This window comes from Ovis aries, chromosome 6 (assembly GCF_016772045.2).
Source record: "Ovis aries strain OAR_USU_Benz2616 breed Rambouillet chromosome 6, ARS-UI_Ramb_v3.0, whole genome shotgun sequence".
NCBI classification, from domain to species: domain Eukaryota; kingdom Metazoa; phylum Chordata; class Mammalia; order Artiodactyla; family Bovidae; genus Ovis; species Ovis aries.
The window spans coordinates 84,410,522-84,438,066 of NC_056059.1; the positions used below are offsets into that span (position 1 = coordinate 84,410,522).

The 27,545-nt window shown below is 38.2% G+C and overlaps 1 protein-coding gene across 1 annotated transcript in view; it reads right to left on the reverse strand.

Moving 5' to 3' along the window:
• Positions 1-16,707, reverse strand: part of TMPRSS11D (transmembrane serine protease 11D) — a 60,432-nt gene extending 43,725 nt beyond the window's left edge. Inside the window, exon 1 of the mRNA XM_012180075.3 lies at positions 16,649-16,707. Coding sequence (XP_012035465.3) covers positions 16,649-16,656 — 8 coding nt within the window. The 5' untranslated portion in view covers positions 16,657-16,707. The remainder of the gene's footprint in view (positions 1-16,648) is intronic.
• Positions 16,708-27,545: the final 10,838 nt, after the last annotated feature.

The following is a 27,545-nucleotide window of genomic DNA, read 5'->3' on the forward strand; positions in this document are numbered from 1 at the left end:
TGAGACAGGGTCTTTGAGGGTTTTGAGCAAAGGCATGACATCAGATATATTTCTTTAATAGGTGCCCACTCTGGGTACTTCATGGGGAGTAGTGGGCCTGCGATGGAGAGGGAGACCTCTTGCATGCATGCTAAGATGCTTCAATTGTGTCCGACTCTTTGTGACCCTATGGACTGTAGCCTGTCCGGCTTCTCTGTCTATGGGATTCTCCAGGCAAGAATACTGGAGTGGGTTGCCATTTCTTCCTCCAGGAAGACCTCTTAAGAGGTCGCTAAATAACTAAAATGAGAGACAATGGTAGTTTAGAAAAGGGTGGTAGAAGTGGAGATGATGAAAAGTGGTAAGAATCTCTATATATTTTGAATTTAGGCCTTAGAGGATTTGCTGATGATTCACTTACGAGATGTGGGAAAAGGAGGAATCCAGACTGAATTCAGGATTTTGCCTCTTTCCAGTCAACCCTTTAAAATCCTTCAAGTGCTTTAAAAAATGTAAATCTTAGGGTCCGATATCCTCCCTTCCAATAATACCTTATTTTAAATTTATCTACAGCTCATCAAAAATCCTCAAATGGCGTTCAAACCGTCCATGGCATTTAAGGCCAACCTCTGCAACTTTATCTTCTGTCACAGCCTCACCTGCCCAACTGACCTCATCCAGATCAAGTGTCACAGTCACTTCTGTATGTGATATCTTTTGCCTGGAGAATGTCATATCTGTATAGTTCTCATTTTATCCTAAAATAATTCAAACATCTTTCATTTCCCACCAGGTAGTTACTCTTTTCTCCTCTTGCTGCCCCTCATCTGATCTCATAATGCTCAATGAATTTCTCTACTACAGTCCTTATCCCTTCATGTGCCTGCATCCTCATCTAGGCTGTAGCTCAGCAGTGTGCAACCTTTGTTTTACCAGGAACCAGTTTTTTGGAAGGCAGTTTCTCCACAAATGGCGGGGAGGGGGCGGGGGAAGATTTTGGGATGATGCAAGTGCATTAAAATTTTTGTGTACTTTATTTCTATTTTGTGGCAATCTCAGTATATTGTGCCTTGACTTCTGGGTTAGGGTTCACTTTGGTTCACACTCTTATAAGGATATAATGCTGTCACTGATCTGACAGGTGGCAAAATTCAGGCAGTAATGCGAGTGGCTGTAAATAGAGATGAAGCTTCACTTGCTCACCCACTGCTCACCCTCTGCTGTGCAGCCTAGTTCCTAACAGGCCACATACCAGTACCGATCTTTGACCCGGGGGTTGGTGACCCTTGCCGTAACTCATGAAAGGTAGAGATGCATCTTGTCTGCAAGGATATGCCTCGTTCATATACAATACCTATTATAGAGTGAGTCCACATTGGGCATTGCAATTGAAAAATTGATGAATGACTGCAAAGAGGGATATAAAAAATAATTTTACTATTGTTTGGAAGGACTTTAGCACTGTAGTCTGTGCATTCTTATTTTAAATACTAAAAAAATACGGATCAGAGAATAATCTCTGCCATCTTATTGAGTGCTTACAATGTACTGGCTGATCTTTTCAACATCATTTAATTTAATCCCTGTTAAAAACCCTTGGTCAGGTGCTCAGTCGTGTCTGACTCTTTGCAACCCCATGGACTGCAGCACACCAGGTTCTCTAGTTTACAGATAATAAAATAGAAGCTTAATTAGTCAGCTAGTAAGAGGGCTGGAATGCAAACCCAGATCTGTCAAGTTCAAACTACAAAATGACCACTTCAGATGGGAAGAAGTTTTCTGTTAATTATTATGTTGTTATTAATTTCTATCACATTTACTACCTTGTTGGTACTAAGAAACAGAAAGTTCAAAATATTTCTATAGCCCTTATATTACAGGATATGCAAAGACAGTTATTTGAGTGTATGTACTAATATGTTGGTGCTATGCAGAATATGAGAAATAGTTCCAAAGAAGAGGGACTTTTTCTATTTTATTCCCTTTCATTAAATCTCGATGGTTGTCACAAGGCAGGCATTAGAGACTATCCAATTCAGTGATTTAATTTTTTAAGTTGAGGAATGCTTTGTTCAAACAAGGTCTTAAAAAACTTGAAAGCTTAATGATTAAAGCAGATGAAAATGGAATAGCTTCTCTGTTTGATTTTGAGTTGTGGGAAAAGGACCCTTTCCTATTTCTAACAAATCACTGATTTAGCCCAACGCTTTTATTAATTTCTTAAGTGTTATTAAGAAAAATTTTTGTTGTTGTTGTTTTTGATAGCTTTAGTGTGCTCCAAAAGAAAAGAGAGACACAGAATTATTCAAGATTGCACAACTGGATGATGGTAGAGTTGGTGCTCTAGTTTTAAGTTTTCTTTGATATATTTGCTTTATTAAAACATGATGCATTCTTAAAACACTGGACTCATATGGAAGATAAGATTCCTATCCTTGAAGCACACATCCATGAGATTTTATGTGCATATGCCTTTGGGATGCACTGCCTGACTTTCTTTTAATTCAATGGTTTATTTTCCAACTTAATCTTGGATAACAATTAAATAAGTTTATACTCATTGAGGATATAAATCACATATTGTTACCCTGCTTATTTAACTTATATGCAGAATACATCATGCAAAATTCCAGGCCGGATGAAGCACAAGCTAGAATCAAGATTGCCAGGAGAAATATCAATAACCTCATATATGCAGATGACACCACCCTTATGGCAGAAAGTAAAGAAGAGCTAAAGAGCTTCTTGATGAAAGTGAAAGAGGAGAGTGAAAAGTTGGCTTAAAACTCAATATTCAGAAAACTAAGATCATGGCATCTGGTCAGATCACTTCGTGGCAAATAGATGGGGAAACAATGGAAACAGTGCCAGACTTTTTTTTCTTGGGCTCCAAAATCACTGCAGATGGTGACTGTAGCCATGAAATTAAAAGACATTTGCTCCTTGGAAGAAAAGCTATGACCAACCTAGACAGCATATTAAAAAGCAGAAACATTACTTTGCCATCAAAGGTCTGCCTAGTCAAAGCTATGGTTTTTCCAGTGGTCATGCATGGATGTGAGAGTTGGACTATAAAGAAAGCTGAGCACTGAAAAATTGATGCTTTTGAACTGTGGTGTTGGAGAAGACTCCTGAGAGTCCCTTGGACTGCAAGGAGATCCAACCAGTCCATCCTAAAGGAAATCAGTCCTGAATATTCATTGGAAGGACTGATGCTGATGCTGAAGCTGAAACTTCAATACTTTGGCTACCTGATGTGAAGAACTGACTCATTGGAAAAGCTCCTGATGCTGGGAAAGATTGAAGGTGGGAGGAGAAGGGGACAACGAAAGATGAGATGGTTGGATAGCATCACAGACTCAATGGACATGAGTTTGAGTAGTCTCCAGGAGTTGGTGATGGACAAGGAAGCCTGGCATGCTGCAGTCCATGGGGTCACAAAGAGTCGGACATGACTGAGCAACTGAACTAATACCAGTTGAGGATACAGAGACTGGGCAAGTGGTACTTGAGCAAGCCTGTACAATGTTTTTGTGAAAGTTAGGAAAAGAGCAGCTTCTCTGGGAAACAGACATAAGGTGTTCCTTGGGCTACATGCCGCTCTAGTCTGAGCCAGACAGCTTGGCAGAGAGCATAGGCACAATCCTGGCTTCAAGTCTCCCCCTGAACCAGCATTTTTGTGCATTATACAAGCTGCATAGCTGTATACAACAGATCAGAAATGATATATCAAAATTTGGAATCTGCTGCTTGTAAGAAATGCCAACCTAGGATTCATTTTTCTCTTACAAAGTTTGCAAATTGATACAGACAAATGGCTAATAGGTATGTATGTAAGCATGTGTGTATGTTGGCATGTATATAGTAGTTGAATTGGGGGCTTGATGATGGTTCAGGAGAACCTACTGCCAGTGAAGTCAAGAGTGTGGGTATAATCACTTCATAGGCTGTCTAGTTCTTCCTTTCCTAGGACTCAGGCTGTGTCCTGGAACTCAGGCTCCTTACAGAGCGCCAAGCTGAGCTCCCTGTGCTTTATAACATGTTCCCACTAGCTATCTGTTTACACAGGGCTTCCCCACGTGGCTCAGTGGTAAAGAATGTGCCTACCATGTAGGGGCCCTGGGAGCCCTGGGTTTGATCCCTGGGTTGGGAAGATCCCCTGGAGGAGGTCATGGCAATCCACTCCAGTATTCTTGTCTGGAGAATCCCCATGGACAGAGGAGCCTGGCTGGTGACGGTCCATAGGATTGCAAAGAATCAGACACGACTTAGCATGCACACAAGCACTATATATATGTCAATTCCAATCTCTCACTTCATCCCACCCTCCCCTTCCCTCCTGTGTCCACATGTCTGTTATAATGCTTTTCATGAACTCTCAATATCTTCCAACTGACACCTGGTATTATCACACATATACCTTATACTGAAGGAAAGGGATATGTCCATAGTACCTCTACTGAGGTAACTTCTGTAGTAGAAGAAATTTAATATTAATTTTCTAGTCTTCTTCTATAGTCATCAGTTGCTTTACTTAGAAATATTTGTTGATTTTACATACGTGTTATTTTGCTGGACATGCAAAAAAACTCCTTAAATGACTTTAGAGTGATAGTGGCACGTAAGGATGCCAAATGCTATAGAAAATTGAGAGGTCAGAGAGAGAACAACTTTTGGGTGAGGAAGGAGGAATTTTTCCAGTCATCATAGAACATGTGGCACGTGAGCTCTGCTTTATGGGATGGACAGGAGATCTGTGTAGACAAATAAGCAAAGACAAAAGAGATAGAAAGTACAGTGTGCTTGGGGAAGAGTACTTGGTCATGTATTGCACTTACCGAGGAGTAAATGGAAAATAATCTAGAAAAACGAGATCAGTCGAGATTATGGAAGAGACTAAGTGTGATAGATTTGGAGTCTTTGCTTTAGGACATCACTCAGGCTTTTGAGATGGGTTATAGCAAAACAGCAATGTTGTAGAAAGGCCAATCTGATGGCTTGATTGGGCTGAATGGGAGGAGTTGGGAGGCAGGAGGTCTTACTGGAGAGACTAACCCATTAATCCATGAACGGGATAGGATGGGCCTTGGACCCTGTAGAGACTGTGGGATGGAAAAGGAGGGATTGAGGGAAAGATGGAAGATGGAAAACTATGACCATTTCCTGATAGAGGAGTCAGTGCCAGAGGCAAGAGTGGCAGCCCAAAATGAGACTGAAAGTTCAGCCTGAGTAACTTAAGAATTAGTTATACTAGTTATATTAATAGACAATTTGAGGGTTTTTTTGGATATTTTAATAATATTTAATTTTGGTAACTAATAATATCTGTATGATAATTCCCAGCAGTTAGCTGGAAAGGTAACTAGCCTGGGAAAAGATCTTGGGACTGGAGAGATCCTTTCTGAAGCTACTTTCTGAGAGAGAGTAATTTAAAGCTCTGAAAAAGAGAGTGTGAAACTAACTAATTTCACTAAATTTGGATGGAATAAAACTACAATGTAAATGTCCAGGAAGATACACAAACGCACATGAATTTGATGTCATAAAGAGCTTTCTGTTATCACAGCCTTAGGTATCCAGTAATAAGTAAAAACACCTGGTATTATGAAATCAGTGTGTATATATAATTTAGGCAGCCATTAATTAATACTTACTAAACACTTGTAAGGATAACCCAACTGGCTCAGTTGTAAAGAATCTGCCTGCCAATGTAGGAGACGGGTTCCATTCCTTGGTCAGGAAGATCTCCTTGGGAAGGAAATGGCAACCCACTCCAGTACTCTTGCCTGGGAAATCCCACAGACAGAGGAGCCTGGAAGGCTATAGTTCATGGTGTTGCAAAAGAGTTGGACATGACTTGGTGACAAAACAACAAAATACATGTAATCACACCATTGTCCTAAGTGATATAATTTTTATGTATGAGGCTAAAAATGCAATAAACCATGACCCAGAAGAAATGAACTTTTATTGTGGCTGACAAATAGAAAAGAAATACAAATTGTTTTCTGTACTTCTTTTACTAGCCTATGATTTAAAGAGGCAACAATAGCCAAATGAATGAAACAACATAAATGGCTACTCATGCTGGGTGCTTGGGTGTATGATGATTTAAACAATCGATTGATGGTTTAATGGAGTAAGAGTGGCCCTTCAGTAGCTAATTATTTTATTACTTATGGCATAATATAATGAGACCAAGATCATAATAATTTCATTGTAGATAAATTTTCCCAACCAGTTCACAGCTATAGGCTGAGACTGTGTTCTTATTTGCTATTCTGAAAATTTGCTTATTTGCTATTTTGGTTTAGAAGCTTCATGAAGGTGGGGATTTTTCCTTCTTTCCTTCCTTCCTTCCCTAGGTTTTTCCTTCCTTCTTTCCCACCTTTCCTTCTACTTCCTTCTCGTGAATAATGTCTTTATTTTAAGAAGACTGGCCCCATTACTCTGGTTTCTGTGTGTTCAACATATTCAAGAAATCTTTCAAGAAAGGCATTGACTAGAAGCAAGAACTGATTCTAATATTAAAATGACTATAATAGAATGTGACATACACCAAAAACAAGAGTCTTTGTTCATAAGTCAGGCTGGTTTCAAAGACCTTTTCAGGGGAATAAATTCTTGACTCTGGAAGACTTATCCAAAGAAAATCAAAGTTCTTCCTGTTCAAATCAGAACTCTAATGCAGCCTTGCTGCCATTATTTTAAAGTAAGCATTTCCAGATGCTTATTTCTGATCTTTGTTTGATATTTATCTTATTTTAGACTAAGGAAGGAAGTGGTTTATCTGAATTGTCCCACTCATGCTTCATTTTTCTCAAGCAGATGGTCTGGTTAATCGAATGGAGTAGACCGCTGAGGAGAGTTTAAAGAATGCTGCTGTACTGAGATCAGTAAAGTTTGCCAGGTTTCCCTTACTCAGAATATATCTCTATATTCAGTAATAGAGTTAGACTTGTATAACTATTAACAGAAGGTATTTGATGACTCCTAAATGACAGAGTCAGTTAAAGACTTAAAGGCATTTTTTTTTTTAAGTTATTGCTCTGCTAAACTCGGGCCTCCCAGGTGGCACTAGTGGTAAAAGAACCCATCTGCCAATGCAGGAGACATAAGAGATGCAGGTTCGATCCCTGGGTCTAGAAGATACTCTGGAGGAGGTATTATAACCCACTCCACTATTCTTGCCTGGAGAATCCCATGGACAAAGGAGCCTGGTGGGCTATAGTCTGTTGAGTCACAAAGAGAGGGACATGACGGAGCGATTCAGCACAGTGCTGCTAAACTTAATATATATGCTTCTATAAGGAAAGTCAACTTTGCTGAAACAGTACAGCTGCCCAAAGGGTAGGTTCTGCTTTTATAATTGAGATGATGGAGCCTTTTCAGTATGCAAACAGGCACAGTGGTGCTATGGTACACAGTGACACTGTCTGCAAAAGTGAGCCTGCCTCAGTGATCTGAAACAACAGAACAGTAAGCTACTTCTGGAACTTGAGACACTGATATTTTAAGAATATTTCTCTAGAAATCACCAAACCCACAGTCATGGAGTCATGCTATCTTGACTCTACCACTAAAAACACATGTACCTGGTGTATCAGTACAGACACTTAACAGAGAAAGTCCTGACACAGGTTCCCTGTCTTCTTGGCTGATTAACGTTAGGGAAAGATTAGCATGTACTCTAGAGGGCACTGCTCTCCATATTAGTACTCCATCTGAACTCTATAAAGTGTAGGTAGCTACTGACTGAATCATTGAGCCCAGAGTAGTTTCAGAGTAAGAAATAACTATTTAATTGAAGATTTGCTTGTCTGTATTCCTCCAAATAGTATTTTTCCTATATAGATTTAGTTTCTAAAGACTAGATTTTTTTCTTTTTTCTTTCCTTTTCCTTTCCTTTCCTTTTTTTTTTTTTTTTAACTAAAGTGAAGTGAAAGTCACCCAGCCACGTCTGACTCTTTGTGACCTGGTGGACTATACAGTCCATGGAATTCTCCGGGCCAGAATACTGGAATGGGTAGCCTTTCCCTTCTCCAGGGGATCTTCTGAAAGCCAGGGACTGAACCCAGGTCTCCCGCATTGCAGGCAGATTCTTTACCAGCTGAGCCACAAAGGAAGCCTAAAGATGATATTTAACCTTCATTGGCACCAACATTATTTTGCCATCTTTCTGCAAATTGCAAAGGAATATTCATGATACCATATACATGTGATATTTTTATTTTTTATTGGGGTATAATTGCTTTAGAATATTGTGTTCATTTGTGCTATACAACAAAGTGAATCAACTATGTGTATACTTATATTCCCTCCCTCTGGCACCTCCCTCCCATACCCCCTTCCTACCCTTCTAGGTCATCATAGAGCACCGAGGTGAACAAATTGTGTTATACAGCAGCTTCCTACTAGCTAGCTATTTTACACATGGTAGTGTGTATATGTCAAGCATGGGATGTGATATTTTATTGTCAAAATGCTCTTTTAAAAATGAATGTTTGAAATTAGTTTTTAAAATTAAATCTATTAGGATGATGAAAATGTTCTGGAATTTGATTTTGATGATGGTTGTACAACCCTAAGTATACTAGAAACCACTGAATTGTACACTTAGGTGAACTTTATTATACATAGTTACATTTCCATAAAGCTGTTAAAATTGTTTATCTTTTATGATTCTCAACTTACTGCAATAACAAAATTACCAAACTTTCAAAGAATAATTGACAGTGAAGGTGGACTTGAACTCACAGAGACAAAAAAGGACTCAACCAGTCCATTCTGAAGGAGATCAACCCTGGGATTTCTTTGGAAGGAATGATGCTAAAGCTGAAACTCCAGTTCTTTGGCCACCTCATTAGAAGAGTTGACTCATTGGAAAAGACTTTGATGCTGGGAGGGATTAGGGGCAGGAGAAGAAGGGATTGGCTGAGGATGAGATGGCTGGATGGCATCACTGACTTGATGGATGCAAGTCTGAGTGAACTCCGGGAGATGGTGATGGACAGGGAGGCCTGGTGTGCTGTGATTCATGGGGTCGCAAAGAGTCAGACACGACTGAGCGACTGAACTGAACTGAAATGAACCCATTCAGTTCAAGTTTCAGTGCCGTTTCCTCTAAAGCAATTCTCCGCTAGGTATTAGAATGCAGTGGTGTGTTATCATTAATGACAACAGCAACAATAGCAAGCGAATTGTTCAAAGTAATAGTTAAAGCTTCAGAGTTTTGAAATTATTTATGCACAACTTAAAGCATAATTCCACCATAACATTGTTCTCACTCATTTGTGTTTTCCTTTTATTTATTTATTTTTTGAGTGACGTTACAAGGAGTGCATTGGGAATTGCTTATAAGCCTGGTTAGATCTACAGAAGTCTATCATACACATTACTGTCACTTGTCAGGGTAGAAAAAAAAGGTAAGAAGTCCTAGAGAAAAACTTATATTTAAATTCCGTCTGCTAAATGACCAAAAAATCCCATTTATTTTCTACACATTCCCCAGTGCTCCCATTTCTTCCTTTTTTATGCAGCCTGAACTGACTAAATAAGAGTGTCCCCTAGACTTATTTGAGTGCAGAAACATTTCTTTCTGAAATACCTAACATTTTGAGGAGCATAGTGTTCCTGGAACTCAGTTAAGAAAATGCTCCTCTGTGAGTTCTGACTTGCCTAAATCACTCAGTGTTTCTGCAGGAAAGGAATGGGAGAGCTACTGCACACCCAGCTTAGAGGGCATCCACATTCACATGTAAATGCAAAGAAGTACGTCTTGCTGTAACTCTCTTTCCATTTTGAATAATGCTTGGAAACTACCTTGTAGCTGTTTAGTTTCAGTTGGTTTGTTTAGTACTTATATTTCAATATATATATGAGTTACCTGTTAAAATGCCAATTTAAATTAGTGAATCTGGGATTGGGCCCAAGATTCTGCATTTCTAACAAGTTCCAGGGTGATGCTGATGTTATTAGTCCAAGGACCACACTTTGTGGAGCAAAAATTTTGGATACAATTAGATCAGAATAGCTCCAAGGCAGAGAAGAGTGATTTTTAGTAAAGGCATCCTAGTTTTTTCTCTGTTTCCTGAAAGTCCAAGTACAATGGAGACAATCCTCCTATAAGATCATTATGAAATGTTGAAAACCTTAACTTACTGCTTTGTCAAATATACTGACCCTAATATAAAACCAGATATGTATTTGTTTTCTGTAGGAAATAAATGAGTGTAGTATTTAGGGGCTCATACTCCTAACTCAATGTGATCTGATTTGTAATACCAAACTGAGAGCATCAGGATATTTCTGGTTTCATTGTTCTTCAAAGCATGTCTCAGTTAGGTGAGAAATTTGGTATATCACACTCTGAAGAAGCACAAGGAAGCATTTTTTTTTGTGTGTGTGCTCTAAATGTGTTTATCCTACAATGTTTGATTTGATTATTCTTTATAGACCCAAATTTTAAAAATTCTAATAATTGCCAGTCGACAATCTGGTTTAATTTGTGTGGAAACATATATACTAGATTTTTAACATTGTTTACTTGTAGGGGCACAGAGGAGGTACAGTGAATGATGCGGTGGAAGAAAGAAAATGAAATGTACAAGTTAAGTAAAAATGTATTAGTGTAGGTTCTAAAGCAAGAAAGATATTTCAGCCAGCACAAGCTGGATGGAATAAGTTAGTGGGCATGATAGAATAGAGAATCTGGAAATTGACTGAACTATTCTCTCAGAGCTACTAGTTAAGTGTTACTACCCATAACTTGGAAAGAGTGAAGACCAAAATCAGAACCTCGTATGTATTCTTCGTGGCTAGTTCTATTTAACTATGCCCAGTACATGATAATTGTTCTCATAGGGAAAAGAAGTAGCTTTTAATGAATCATGGACCAAACCCAAGATTAGTTGTTTCAAATGCTCTTGAGTAATATTTAGTTGCATCAGTATATTTTTTAAAACAACATCTTTAAAACAACAACCCTTCACAACTTAATCCTAGTGGCTTCTTGCCCAGGTTTTCTAAAGAGGCAGAGGAAAAAATTGAGATTCTCTGTATCATTTTCCCAGGAGGATTCCATGTCATATGAAATGAACAGAGTTCCAGGGTCTTGGTGCTAACTTTTTTGAAACCTACACAATAGAATATATTCTTCAGAACTTAGTAAAAATGCTGCAGATATATCTCTTTTCTTGGGAAGCAGTTTACATAGTGTGGAGGAAAACACTGTTGGAAGAGATCAGCAAAGCTACTTGACATTAGGCAAATCACTTCTATGAACTTGAGTTTTCTCCTTTGTCATTGACTGAAGAATCAGTGAGTTTCCTGACCACCTTCACAGTATTCTCTGCTTTCTCCTGCTTCACATAGATGGTTCCTTCTCACTCCATGACCATTCTATTTGGTAGATTCTCTCGCATCTACTACACACTAAATTTTTGCAAATACTTTATTCCCTTAACAATGTCTGTCTGCTTATATTTTTCTTATCTCCCCATTCCCACATCACCTCCCTCCCCTCCCTGGTAGATTAAGTTCTGTGAGAGGAGCCACAGTTGAGAGTATAGACTCTGAAGCTGGACTACATGAGTTCAGGTTCTATTTTTGCTATTTACTTGCTGCATGAACCTGGGAAGTTACCTTATTTCTCCTTATTACTTTATCTGCAAAATAGAGGAGATAATGGTACCTTCCTCCAGGTTGTCGTGAGGATAAAGAACTGTGTTAACAAAACTAGAGTTATTGTCTGACATTCGGCCCTTTGTCAGTATGCAGCCAGTCAAATTCATGAGGGAGGGACTAACTGTGGTTAGTTCTCCACTGTGTCCCCTGAAGTTTGTGATGGTCTGTTTAAGTGTATCTGTACAGTGAGAGGTGGGTTAGATAGTGGAGGGGAGGCCCTGTCCACTCTGTGAAGGTTGTTAAGGCTTCTAGCATGGGCATGAAGAGCCGTAACAGATCCCTCTCTGTCTTCTGGATAAATGGATCTATTTACTCAGCTTTTTTCTATTTTATTTTACAAAAATACAGAAAGATAATATAGTACAGTAATGATAATCACAAGTTTTGTATCCAGACAGACACAATGTGACCATGGGTTAGTGACAAAAAAAAATCTTTCTAAGCCTTTGTTCCTCATTCATAGAATAGGGCCAATCACATACCTCAAAGGGTTGTGAAAATTAAAGGGGTTTCTGTTTGTAAAGTACCTAGAACTCTGGCCTGCTTTCAATAAACGGCAAATTTTATATTCTTCTTTTAGGTAAAACCCAATTTTAACTGCAGGTATCATTTTATTTATTTATTTCTGTAATGGCATCTTGTAAGAGTGATAACTTTCTGCAGTATCACAGAATGTTAGCAGTAGAAGGGAACTGCAGGAATACTACTCCACTTCATCCATTATCCAGATGAACAAACTGATCTAAAGAGAGATTAATTGGTGGTATGGAGTTGTCTGTTAATTTTTTTGTCTGTGCTCTTTTAAATTAATTAATTAATCAACCTAATATATTATGGGCACTCTCTTACACAGAATGAATGGTGGAAACATTAAATTGAATGTTTATTGAATGAATGGTGGAAAAAATCAATAGATATCAAGTACTTATTGTGTCACTCTGTAAGACAGTGGGGACATTTAAAAAGTGACCAATTGTCATTGCTTTAAGGCCCTCATGACTTTCTAAGGGAACATAAGATATAGATTTTTTTTTTTTAGATTTTGTTTATTTATTTATTTATTTTAATTGGAGGCTAATTACTTTACAATATTGTGGTGGTTTTTGCCATACATTCACATGAATCAGCCATGGGTGTACATGTGTTCCCCATCCTGAACCCTCTCCCACCTGCCTCCCCATCCCATCCCTCAGGGTCATCCCAGTGCACCAGCCCTAAGCACCCTGTCTCATACATTGAACCTGGACTGGCGATCAAGTTTACATATGATAATATACATGTTTCAATGCTATTCTCTCAAATCATCGCACCCTTTCCTTCTCCCACAGAGTCCAAAAGTCTGTTCTTTACATCTGTGTCTCTTTCCCTGTCTCGCATATAGGCTCATCATTACCATCTTTCTAAATTCCATATATACGCATTAATATACTATATTGGTGTTTTTCTTTCTGACTTACTCCACTCTGTATAATAGGCTCCAGTTTCATCCACCTTATTAGAACTGATTCAAATGTATTCTTTTTAATTGCTGAGTATTATTCCATTGTGTATATGTACCAATGGATAAGCTTTCTGATCCATTCGTCTGCCAATGGACATCTAGGTTGCTTCCATGTCCTGGCTATTGTAAACCGTGCTGCGATGAACATTGGGGTACAAGTGTCTCATAGACCTTTAGCAACATTTCACACCCTTGACGGTTCCTTTTTATTTAAACATTCTGGTCTGGCCCATTGGGTAGCTCTTTCAGCTTGTGGCTTGAAGTTCTTATGCATAGTATCTTGTACTCTAAAAGCACCGTTTTGGGCTCTGTTACTGTAAAGATAAGTTGGTATCCACTTGCCTAATTTCTACTGAGAAATATATCCTTTGCCTAATGCTTTACAATTTTAAGCATGGTTTTTGAAAATTAAAATAGCAATTAACAAACCAGAATTGAATCAACAGGCAGAATTTGGAAAGTATTTTTGACAGTTATAGCTTTGCCTGACTGACATATCTATGTGGTCAGTTAATCATATCGTGAGCATGAACAAAAAGGAAGAAAATGGAAATAAGATTTGTTATGGTGGGAGGAGTCCTTCTAAGACATGTCTGTTCCTGAGCTGAGATATTCTTATTTACCTTAATCTTTCCTTAAACTACATGCTAAATTCCAAATTTGAATCTTCATCCTATTTTCCAAACTTCATTTCACACTTTTCATGTAATCCAGTGGAAAACACACTCTCTTAGAGGACCTGAGAAAATCTGGGGTACTTAAGGATTTGAAAAGAATAATAATTATATCATGGTATCTCCACTGCCCAGATTCCTGGGTCCTCTGATAGGATTTCCCTTTTCAAAGAGAGGTGAACAGGCAGGTGAAAAAAGAAACATGTCATCTTTGCAATCTTTAGGAGAGGACAACCTAAAAGAGGTCTTAAGAGTATATATGCAAGTAATCAAACCATTTAAGGAGAAGGAAATGGCACCCCACTCCAGTACTCTTGCCTGGAAAATTCCATGAATGGAGAAGCCTGGTAGGCTGCAGTCCATGGGGTCGCAAAGAGTCGGACATGACTGAACAACTTCACTGTCTTTCTTTTTATAGTTCCTTTTCGAGAAGGAAATGGCAACCCACTCCAGTGTTCTTGCCTGGAGAATCCAGTGGACAGAGGGGCCTGGTGGGCTACAGTCTATGGGGTTGCAGAGAATCGGACACGACTAAGCAACTAACACACTCACACAAACCATTTAAGAGACGCCACTGTCAACCAAAAGTATCACAAAATTACCTGATTATTTTACCTAAAAATGACCTAGAATTACCTAAAAACATTACTTTCATATCACTTCCCGTACCCAGTTGCTCCCTCAGAGCATATGGAGGAACTGGAAAATAGTGAAGCTTGAGTTATTTATTTATTTATTTTAAATTGAAGATAGTAGGGTGTGTCTTTATGCTGATGGGGATATTCCAGTAAAAGGAAACTGAAAGTTTAAATTAATTCCTCCCACCATTAAACTCAGGCATATGTCTTGTCAAAGTAAAAATTTGCTGTTTTTAAATTACCCATGCCATTTGAGTAACAGGTTTCCCATTTCCACTGAAAATTCTGTTTACTCAGGTTGACAGGGACATTGTTTCCTAGTCATGGGTCCTCAAATTGATGAACAAGGGTTGTTATTCTCAAAATTCACCAGTTTGGCATAGTGACTCTGATTATCTTCTTACAATTAAAAATCAACCAACCAATGAGCAAAACTAATTTCTGATTACGTACTTTCAGGTTAATAAAAAAGTAAAAACTGATTATTTGTAGATGCAGCTTATTTTTAAGAGAAAATATTTTAAAGTATGCTGCATAGAAACCAAGTTCCAAAGAAGAGCTGTTGTTTGTTGTTGTTTTTTATTTTTGTAACTGTAAAGTTTGGGTCTTATTGAGTGTAAGGATGGATCAGTTTAGAAATTAGATTGATTCAAGGCTTTCTGAAATTGTACAATTTCATTATTTGCATTGTTTACAGGTTTCCTTTTATTTTTCTTTGAAAGACATTTAGCTGTTTATGAGGATACTTTTTTTTAATCAGAGGAATTTCTTCACAAAATTAAAAATGTTTTAGCAAAATCATTTCAAATTGTATTGTGATTATTAGAACAATCCTACATTGTCATAAAAAGTTTAGGAATAATGGGAAAAACATAATTCATAAGCTCACCACCGTAACACAACAAACATTAATATTTTATATTTCTCATTAGACATTTTCATATGTATAGTTTTTAGAGGTGGGTAAATGAGTAAATACAATTTTGTGATTCATTTTCACATAAATGGGAGCATACAATATATGCTATTTTATCGATTTTATCCTAGTTTAATAGGTTCTTATACTATCCCTTGTATGAATATGAAATTATTTTTATTATTTTCTTATATTATTACTTATTAATTAATACTTATTTTTGAAAGCTTAGGCTGCTACACATGTTTGTTTTTTTAAGGTTGCACCATGTGGGATCTTAGTTCCCCAACTAGGGATCAAATCTATAACTCCTCTATTGGGAGGGTGGAATCTTAACCACTGTATCACCAGGGAAGTTCCTGCCACCCATTTTTTATTGTTTTACATATATATTTAAATGCACACAATTATATATATTTTATTAAAAATTTTTGAATTTTGATTGGATTTCTTCCTTCCTAAAGTTCAGGAGATTTAAAATAAACTCAACTACATTTGACATGACTAACTATCCATACTTCATTTATTTCCCTTTTAAAATGACTTATTTGTATCACACTTTTTTTGTGTTCATGGGAAAACAAAATGAACAATATACTCACAGATGCAAGCACAAACATCTCAAATTATATAATTTTGAGATTGTACCATCTGACTCTAGATTGTGCTACAATTTATTACTCTTTAATGTGGAAGTATATGAAGATAAGCAGCTATTGAAAAGAAAACTAGGCAAATACCATTTTTTAAGTATCAACAAAAACTTGCTTGAAAGTAATGATATCATAGTGTATAAAAGGTAGACAAACACAGTTTTTGCTTTCTTAAAGAGAACTTCAGAATTCACTTCATATTTAATAGCTAAAGTGATATCGTGACAGAAGTGAAAATACAGAACCCTTAAAAACTTTAAAACAACAAAGGAATTTTTTTTACTGATTATATTTTAAAACCACACATCAGTTTTCTGAGAAGTTAAACATGAGAAAACCAAAACACGTTCTGATTTAAATATATGTGTTCATAACACTGAGTCATCTATTTAAATTTATTCAATTTGTTAAAAATTCAGTCAAGCAGCCAAGCACCTTATTTAAACAATATCAAGCATATTACCTAAACATTAATAAGAGTTGCAATGAAGTTTTGAGAACAGTACCTAGAAGTAACTAACAACCAAAATTTCTTAAGCTTCTGTATACGTTTCAAATGCTTTATGGTACAGTCAAAATTTCAAAACAAAAACAGAACTTACCTATACATTTTAATCCTTTATAATGAAGAAGTCCTTTTTTCTGCCTATGCAACTGCTCTGAGATTTCCACTCAAATGAATGACTCTTATATGTTATATGTGATCTATGAAAGAACTGAAGCAAAGGAGGAAATTCCACACAATTAAAACCTAACTTGTTAAACAAGTCTGAAGGAATCAACTTGAACCAATCATATGACTTGTGGAATGGACAGGAAATCTTACAAATCAGTAAAAATTTTATTTATACTGGTAACGTGTGATTAAACATAACAGGTGATATGTATTTTGTGAAAGGCTATAACTACTCCATTGGCTGCAGCATCATAGTTTTTAATTTAAAAAGGATGTGGCACTCTTGCCCATGTTATCATGTTATCACACACCTTATTTTTTGCCACAGCAAGCGAAAGACTATCAGAAAATGCTTTCCATAGATTAATTGGTAATACTCCCTTCTCTTTGATAAAATTCTCTTTTCCTCATAGCATTTGAAATCAGAGAAGTAATTGAGTATGTATACAAATTTGTGAGATAAGCAAGAAGAACAACTGAAACTAAAATTCACTTAGTCTTTCTCTGAGTATGTCTTTAAAAAATATTCTAACTCAGTATTGCAGCAGATGAGTGGGAAGCAGAGTGCAGAACGGGAATTCCATGTAGAATAGCATGGAAGTGAGAAAAGCTATTTCTGTGTATTGTATTGGGAAGGATTGGAAGGTTCTGCTGAAGTTACTTTGTGAGAAATAATGAATACTAAATTATTGGAATAGTATAACAGAATTAGGAGATTTGAATTTGGATTTCAGCTTTTTCACCAATTAATTGTGAAGCTTAAGCAAAAAATTATTTATGCCTTTATGAGTCTCGTTTACTTGCTGAAAAAATTAGGTGCTGATTACTTGGTCTTCTATGACTATCATGTAAATCATGGATCACTAATGAATTTACTCCAGGACGGTAACTCAAGAAGTGTTCAATTACACATTTTAAAAATATAATGTGCAAAGCTTTGCATACAACAGGAATAGGAATGCATGGGCTCCTCCCTACCATTCCTTTATACATTTTCATATCTCATGCCTGACATCCTGATCTTTATTTTTAAAAAGGATAAAACAATATATCAAAACAGTTGATATAAGCAAGTTACCTAAACAAGCAGTTACCTAAACGAAACAGTTACCTAAACAAGCCATTTTCATTTTACATGTTAGCCTTGAATGTACAGATCTTTTTCACAAGTTATATCATAGTGTATAACTTTGTATTGTGCTTTTTTATGCTCAATATTATTTCATAAGCATATCCCTGTGTTACTAATTTTTATTTCTAATGGCTTCTGTATTATTTCTAGTAGCTATGTATGTATCCAGTAGCTGTATAGCTATATTATGACTTATTACATAAGTTATATATAACATTATACATTATACTAAATTATATATATGATACTATGTATTATATGAAGCTGTATTATAGTTTTCTATTTTAATACAATTTCAAGTTTACAGAAAACTTGCAAATATAGGACCTAGATCCATCAATTGTTAAGAATTTTAATGGCTGAATTTTAATCATATGCAACCATATAGAATCATATCACACCAAATAGATTCATTATAAAATACTGAAACCATCTCCTAACATGAAGTATTTTGACCACCTTCATGAACATGTTTTTTAACCCCATTGCTAAATATGTCCTAGAAATAAATGAAAAGAAAAACTGTTTATTGGGGCAAATTATTTAAATATTTTAACAACCTTTAAAATTTGCTTTTGTTTCAGTACTTTTTTTAAGGATGTGAAGTATATTGTCTTCTGGTTTTTGTTGACAGCACTTTCCTCCAACTATACGTGTTCTTTCTTTTCCATCTCCAATGTTGATGTTCTTTTCCTAGAACAATCAGCAGAGTCCTTTTTAATGAGAAGGTGCTTAGTCAGCACATATTGTTTGACTGTCTAATAACTAAATGAATTAATGCAGATTCTGGTGTCCCATCACTATTCACACAGAAATTGGGAATGAGTCAGGGGAAAGGCATGGGGAAAACTATATTCAGTCTGAAAGCATCTTCCTGCTTTCCTGTGATGAGCTCAACACGGAAGGAGAGGTGGAGCATGAAATTACGGTTTGTGAAGCAAAGGGATTGCTCTTAACAGGGACTAATTAAAAAGATGTTGACTGTTAATTTTCAGATCCTCAGGGAGTGGCAGGATAGGGCTTGACCTTTTCTATCCTACAAAAGGTGGTCATTGCAAGAATAAGGTGTATAGAATGACATTGTACAAAAAATATCAGAATCCTCTTCTTGTCTTCCATGGGCTTGATTTTATTCTTACAACTGTACATTCATAAGACTAAGATAGTGTGACCTAGGACTGACAGGAACAGGCTTCAAGGAAATAGATGAGATCATTTATTTAGATGGAGGATAATCATGTAGTGTACACACTGTTGAGGTTGGTTCTTTTGCCTGCCTAGCCTGAAGGGGAAGACCATGGTAAAGACAGTATCATCAGGTACACAAATGTCTGAAAAAAGTTCTAGCTTTGAGAGAAGTATGAGTCATTCAATTGAACCTATCATAATAATAAGGGCAGAAGAAAGCAACCAAAAGGCAGATGATCTAAGAAGGTGTGGGCCAGGGTGTTTTCTTTAAATTTGGAGTTTGCTTAGTCATCACGTTCATGGCAGCACAGTCATATGGCTATAGTTGGTAATGAATTTGTCACGACCTCCTTCATAGAGTTATTATATAGATAGAAAAAAAAGATAATGGATGTGCTCACCATTTGAAAGTTGTAAAGTGTTGTTTAAATAAGCATGTTTATATTTACTGTAAGTGTAAATTTAAAAGTTGGGTAGTAATTTGATTTTTTCAGTGTGACCAAGTTTAATTTTGTGGGTTATGACCTGTAGGCAGCGAGAGGTAAGGGGGCATATGCAGATAAGTATGTTCTATTATGTTGCAACTGGAGAAGGACATGGCAACCCACTTCAGCATTCTTGTCTTGAAAATCCGTGAACAGAGGAGCCTGGGGGCTACAGAGCCTGGCAGGCTACAGTCCATGTCCATTGCAAGTTGGACACAACTGAGGGACTAAGCTCACACACATGCATTATGTTTCAAAGGCTTTTGTCTATTCAAAAGGCATTCTTTGGAGTTAGAATATACCTGGAATCAAATCTTGGTTCTTCTACTCACCATCCAACAGGGTTGAGCAAAATTATTTATCTGTGTCTGCCTCAGGTTTCTTACATGTACAAATGATGTTAAAGTACCATTCTCATGGAGAAGTGAAAATTCTAAGAAATCAAATCAAATGAACTAATCAAGATAAACCACCCGGCAATGCAACTGTTATGTGGTCATTCCTTCTGCACTGAGTCTCAAGACAGTATTTTTGTACATGTGTAGAAGTCACAATTACTGAGAGGTGGAAAGCACAGACAGTTTGAAAATGGCCCTGAGTGTTTCTAAAATACACTCTTTCCTAGATTCACATTTTTGGCTGTGATTTGCCAAAATAATCTGATTTCTATAGCATTCCTTCAAACATGGTTTAAGAAATCTAAAGCTTATTAAAAATCTGTAATTGCTTTTATGTTGAGAGCCAACTATTTTCTTATACTTTTCACATGTAAATTTTTTTAAGCCAGTTTCTGATAGTAAGAGGTCAAAGAAGCATCTTGGTCATAAGCCTTTTTATCTTGTTAGAGGAAGAAACTTGTATTCTTTACCCTTCGCCTAAGTTCTCCACATCAGTTGGCCTTGGGCTGCCTAGACTTGTTTTCTCCTATAAAAAGTAATTTCCATCATCCTACATATATACAAAAATTTGACTCTTTCCCTTTTCCTCCACATTCAGAGAAACAATCAAGGCAAATAAATATAATGCATATTATTAAACAATGTAAATCATCTCATCAGTTCAAAGATCTGGCTGGTAAACTCAAATTAAGTGAAGTCGCTCAATCATGTCTGACTCTTGGTGACCCTATGGACTGTAGCCTACCAGACTCCTCCATCCATGGGATTTTCCAGGCAAGAGTACTGGAGTGGGTTGCCATTTCCTTCTCCAGGGGATCTTCCTGACCCAGGGATTGAACCCAAGTCTCCTGCATTGCAGGCAGACGCTTTACCTTCTGAGCCACCAGGGAAGTGATCTTTTATTTGGTTGATAATAGGAACAGTTGGTGGCATTAGTGGTAAAGAATCTGCCTGCCAATGCAGGAGATGTAAGAGATTGGAGTTCGATTATTGGGTTGGGAAGATCCCTGGGGGAGCACATGGCAACCCACTCTAATACTCTTGCCTGGAGAATCCTATGGACAGAGGAGCCTGGCAGGCTGCAGTCCATATGGTCTCAAAGAGCTGGACACGACTAAAATGAATTAGCAGTAGCAGAAACACTATGAATACACATAATCATTGCAAGTATCTATTTTAAAATTTATCCCATTATCAGTTTATGACTTTTAGTCTTAGCTGGCTTTTCAACACTACCAGCAATACAGCCAGGTTTCTCTAATCAGTGCTTTGTTGTTGTTGAGTTGCTAAGTTGTGTCCAACTCTTTGTGACCCCATGGACTGCAGCATGCCAAGCTTCTCTGTCCTTCACTATCTCCAAGAACTTGCTCAAACTCATGTCCGTTGAGTCGGTGATGCAATTCAACCATCTCATCTTCTGTTGTCCCCTTCTGTTCCTGTCCTCAGTCTTTCCCAGCATCAGGGTCTTTTCCAATGACCTGGCTCTTCATATCAGGTGGCCAAAGTACTGGACCTTTGGCTTCAGCATCGGTCCTTCCAATGAATATTCAGGGTTTAGTGTTTACAAAAACCATTTCATATCATATCGATTCTTCTCCAAGTGTTTATTTTCTATCTCTTGTTTCTACCTTTGCTTTAAATGGATGACTTACAGTTCTACTGTTAGAGAAAAAGATGGAAGCCTCTAGGTGGACACTCCTTCAACTACTTGTCATTGAATCCGTAAATTTTATGCCTCTGCCTGTATCCTTCCTTTTATAGTGGAAAAGGTTTTTGTCCTCTGTTGGGAGGCCACTTTTTTTTTTCACTTGTTCTTTATATGCATATCTTTGTGCTTCTTCCTAATCTGCCTCTCCAGTACTTTCCATCTCAATAAGTCACCTCCCATTCACCTCGTTTCTCAGACTAGAAATCTGGGTGTCATCCTTGTCTCTATCTCATTTCTCAATGCCTTATGTGCATAAATAGCTATTGAACCCATTTCCCCTTGTCCTTATACCCACTGCCAGTACATGACTCCAGCCACTCTGATCTTTCAGCTGGATTACTGCCACAGTTTCTGATTGGCTTTTCTGCCCATAATATTTTCCCAATCTAGTCTCTTCTTGACACTATGAGAGTGATTATTACAGATTGAGTTATGTTGCTACCCTCTTAAAAACTCTTCAGTAGCTTCCCTTGCAGGTAAGAGAGTTCATTCTCCTTAACACAGGTGGCAGAGCTCTGAAGCAGTTGGACCTTGCCTACCTTCTCACCCTCCTTCCCACCCTGCTTCTTGAACTCTACAGTCTATACCCTGAATATCCTTTGTTACCTGCATACACTGCCCTCTCTGTCTCCTTCAGTTCTGTTCCTTCAGCTCTCCCCATTGTTTTATGTCTCTTTTGATACATTTCTTAGTTTCCAACTCTGAATAGTCTGTCAGGACTGCTTGTATGCTTTCCCTCTATGAGGGCTTCTTCACTCTTAGGATAGCTTGCATGCTTGGACTTCAGTCATGTCCGACTATGCCAGGCTCCTCTGTCTATGGGATTCTCCAGGCAAGAATATTGGAATGGATTGGCATTCCGTTCTCCAGGGGCTCTTCCAACCAGGGATTGAACCTGCATGTCTTAACGTCTTCTGCATTGGCACACAGGTTCTTTACCACTAGCGCCACTGGGAAGCCCCAACAAATAATTTATTATTATTATTGTTTTTGTTGTTCAGTCACTCAGTCGTGTCCATCTCTTTGCTACCTCATAGACTGCAGCACGCCGGGCTTTCCTGTCCTTCACTGTCTCTTGGAACTTGCTGAAACTCATGTCCATTGAGTCAGTGATGCCAGCCAATCATTTCATCTTCTGTCATCCCCTTCTCCTCCTGTCTTCTATCTTTTCCAGCATCAGGGTCTTTTCCAATGTTTTACTATTTACTTATTTACTTATGTGCTGGGTCTTGTTTGCAGCATGTGGGATCTAGTTCCCTGGCCAGGGATTGAACCCAGGCCCCCTACATTGGGAGCGTGGAGTCTTAGCCACTGGCCCACTGGAGAAGTCCCTAGGATAGGTTGGCTTCTCTTTAATGTGATCCCATATTTGTTTGCTTCTCCTCTCATGCTCATTATAGCACACTTTTATTTTTATTTTTAGTCAGAGGATAATTATTTTACAACATTGAGTGACTGTACTGAACTGAACTGATTTTACAATATTGTGATGGTTTCTGCCACACATCAATGTGAATTAACCTTTAGGTATACATATGTCCCCTCCCTCATGAACCAGCCTCCCACCCCCACTCCCCATCCCACTCCTCTGGGTTGTCACAGAGCACTAACTTTGGGTTCCCTACATCATACAGCAAATTCCCACTGGCTATCTATTTTATGTATGGTAATGTATATGTTTCCATGCTCTTCTCTCAAGTTATCCTACCCTCTCCTTCCCCTACTGTGTCGAAAGTCTATTTTTTATGTCTGTGTCTCCTTTGCTGCCCTGCAAGTAGAATCATCAGTACTATCGCTCTCGATTTCATAATATGTGTTAATATATGATATTTGTCTTTCTTTTTTTGACTTACTTCACTAATAGGCTCTAGGTTCATCCATTTCATTAGAATGGACTCAAATACATTCATTTTTATAGTTGAGTAATTATCCATTATATATATGTACCACAACTTCTTTATCCATTCAACTGCCAATGGACATCTTGGTTGCTTCCTTGTCCTAGCTATTGTAAATAGTGCTGCAGTGAACATTGGGGTACATGTGTCTTTTTCAGTTATGATTTTTCTCAGGGTGTGTGCCCAGTAGTGGGATTGTTGGGTCATATGGTGGTTTTATTCCTAGCTTTTTAAGGAATATCCCTACTGTTCTCCATAATGGCTATCAATTTGCATTCCCACCAACAGTACAAGAGAGTTCCATTTTCTCCATATGCTCTACAGCACTTATTGTTTGTACAAATTTTGATGATGGTCATTCTGACTGGTGACAGAACGTGACAGAGTCTACAGTGACAGATTTTATTTTCTTGGGCTCCAAAATCACCTCAGATGGTGACTGTAGCCATGAAATTAAAAGATACTTGCTCTTTGGAAGAAAAGCTATGACAAACCTAGACAGTGTATTAAAAAGCAGAGACATCACTTTGCCAATAGAGATCCATATAGTCAAAGCTATGGTTTTTCCAGTAGTCATGCATGGATGTGACAGTTGGATCATAAAGAAGGATGAGTGCTGAATAACTGATGCTCTCAAATTTTGATTTGAATCAAGAGTCTAGAAGACGCTTGGGAGTCCCTTGGACAGCAAAGAGACCAAACCAGTCAATCCTTAAGGGAATCCACCCTGAATATTCCTTGGAAGGACTGATGCTGAAGCTGAAGCTCCAATACTTTGGCCATCTGATGCGGAGAGCCAACTTATTGAAAAGGCCCTGATGCTGGGAAAGATTGAGGGAAGGGGAAGGGGCAACAGAAGATGAGATGATTGGGTGGCATCACTGACTCAATGGACATGAGTTTGAGCAAATTCAGGGAGATAATGAAGGAGAGGGAAGCCTGGCTTGCAATAGTCCATGGGGTTGCCAAAAGGTGGATATGACTTAGCGACTGAACAACAAGTCTGACCAGTGTGAGATGATGGCTCATTGTAGTTTTGATTTGCATTTCTCTAATAATGAGCAATGCTGAGCATTTTCATGTGTTTATTAGCCATCTGTATGTCTTTGGAGAAATGTCTATTTAGATCTTCTGCCCACTTTTTGATGGGTTGTTTATTTGGCATTGAACTGCATGATTTGCTTGTATATTTTGGAGATCAATCCTCTGTCAGTTGTTTCACTTGCTATTATTTTCTCCCATTCTGAGAGATGTCTTTTCACCTTGCTTATAGTTTCCTTCATTGTCAGCACATTTTTGAAATCATTCTACAGTAGACCATAATGGCCTATGGGGAAAAGAACTGCTATGCTGAGAGCCAATCATCTGTAACTAGCATGTATAACTAGGTTAATTAAAAAAATTATTGAATGAAATGATTCTCTGAAGTATTATAGCTATTTTTGACCTGATTTTAAAAATCACTCCTGTAAAACACGTAGAGGTAGCCTTCAGATCATCCTTCGAGACAACCTACTCAGCTGCAAAGAGTATAAGTATGTGTGTTTTACAGCACAGATTTACAGCATGAATTTCATTTTTATTTAGTAAAGTGAGGCTAACAGATCAGGAGATGATTGCCATTGATAGAAAAGATAGTTTGTTATTTATTGCTCCCGAGAAGGGGACATGTACATCACACAGGGTAACATGGGGAAGCACAGGGTCACTCAGAGGCAGAGGGAAAAAGGAACAACTGTGTATGAGAGCCTTCATTATGATTTCCGTCAGAAGAATGGGCAAGTCAGGGTAGCAGGCTTAAGACTGGCTAGTTTGAATAATTTCAGTGGGCTCTGTGACACAGGGGCTGTGGCCAGTTGTCTGGTATCTGACTCTGGCATGGGTACACTGTAATTGTGTATACTGTTCCCTGGCAGAGGAACTTCCCAGAGTGTAAGACCTGAAAAAAGGAGGGGTATAGGCTCTGGATCAGTCGGTTTGCATTTGGAGTACATACTCACTGTGTAGTTATTTGCTGTTTCTGGGAAATAACTAGCCCTGGAAGAGGCAGTCTATCCAAGGGTCAGCAAGCCCTCAGATATTGAAGCATCAGAATAAGAAGATATACTTAAAATAACTTGATTCTAGCTGTTAACTTTGTCAGGGTTTGCCTCAGTTTTCAAGCTCAAAGCATTTTTTTTTTTCTGGGTAGTCCTCAACCAATGATTGAGCAAGGTAGTGGCATAAAGGTCTTGTCATTTCCACCTAGTGTGGATTTCTCAACAGGTAATATTTACTCATTGGAAGGACTGATGCTGAAGCTGAAACTCCAGTACTGCGGCCATCTGTTGCATATAACTGACTCATTAGAAAAGACCCTGATGCTGGCAAAGATTGAACACAGGAAGAGAAGGGAAAAACAGAGGATGAGATGGTTGGATGGTTTCACTGACTCTGTGGACATGAGTTTGAACTAACTCCAGGAGTCGGTGATAGACAGGGAAACCTGGCATGCTGCAGTCCATGGGGTTGCAAAGAGTTAGACATGAGTGAGTGACTGAACTGAACTGAATATTTATTTCAGAGTTTTCCAGATGATCTGAAAGACATTTCTGTCAGGTTTGTGTTGCCATCTGATAACTTTCCCTGACAGATCCTTCCTCTCTTTTCCTTTCACAGGTTTTAGTTCTCAATAAACCTTCTCTCTTTTACTTTGTCAAAGTTTCTGCTACCCAGAAAGGCAATTCATAGTAGGTAGTACTGAAAGAGCTCCAAGGAAACAGGAGTTAAGATGAGATTTGGGAACTGGATCAATCACCACTCAGCTGGTAGTGAGAACTGGATACTAGGTGGCATGCCAATAGCTTCCAGCACGAGGTGGTGGTATGACGATATGATTGTTACAACGCTCAGCCCTGGTGCCAGGCCAGCATGACAGTAGAGGTGAGTGCATGGACCAGTGCCAGTTTATGCACTGAAAGGAATGGGGGTGAAGATGATACACATAAAGACAGTGAAATTGCATGGTTTCTACTAGTTTGCATGTGTGTACCAGAGATGGATAACGAAAGGTTGAGGGAAATTAACACAATTGAAAGCTGAATATGAGATCCAGAGATTATCCTCAGTGGATTGAAAAGCTCTCATCTAATGCAGTGGATGAGCAGGTAAAGCTGAATATAAAACACAGGATTGGATAGTGTCTGAACTCCAGTGATAGTTGGATGCTCAACAGACAGATCTGTTGATCCAGTCAGAGACCTAGTTGGTAAAACTTGGGACCTGAACATGGGATGTGGCTACTGGGCAAGATAACCTGAAGTTTTTGACTCTGAAGACTTTGTTGTTGTTGTTGTTGTTTGAGCCTTCTGAGTCTGCAGAAGCGAGTTTTCTCTCCTTTGAGAACTAGCATTGTCCAGGGATGGGCTTCCCAGGTGGTGCTAGTGGTAAAGAATCTGCTTGCCAATGCAGGAGATGTAAGAGACACAGTTTCGATCATTTGACTGGAAAGATCCCCTGCAGGAGGGCATGTCAACTCACTCCAGTGTTCTTGCCTGAAGAATCCCATGGACAGAGGAGCCTGATGGGCTATAGTCCATGGGGTCACAAAGAGTTGAACACTACTGAAGCAGCTTAGCATGCATTCAGGTTGTGCAGGGATTCGGTACAGGCCTCTTCTTCACAAGCTGATAGCCATTCTCTCCAGGAGCAGCAGACATCTCCTCTCCTGGCTGCCAGGCCAGTAACCAAGATTAAGTCACAGTAGGGGAAATTCCTCTGGAGAGGTGAGGCAAGTAGGAGTGTTTTGTAAGATAAAATTACATTAAGTATTAGCTAAAAACATGTTTTTTTCATTTTTGTTTTTAGATGCTTTAGAGGAAACAGTATATACATGTCTAAAACAGAATGATTAGCCTATTATGATTAAGATATATAAAATCTCCTACCAAGGGAAGAAAGTACCTAGAAATATTTATTAAGGTCTTTATTGCTGAGAGTGGGTGCATGTTTGGGAAATAAAGATTATGAAGAAAT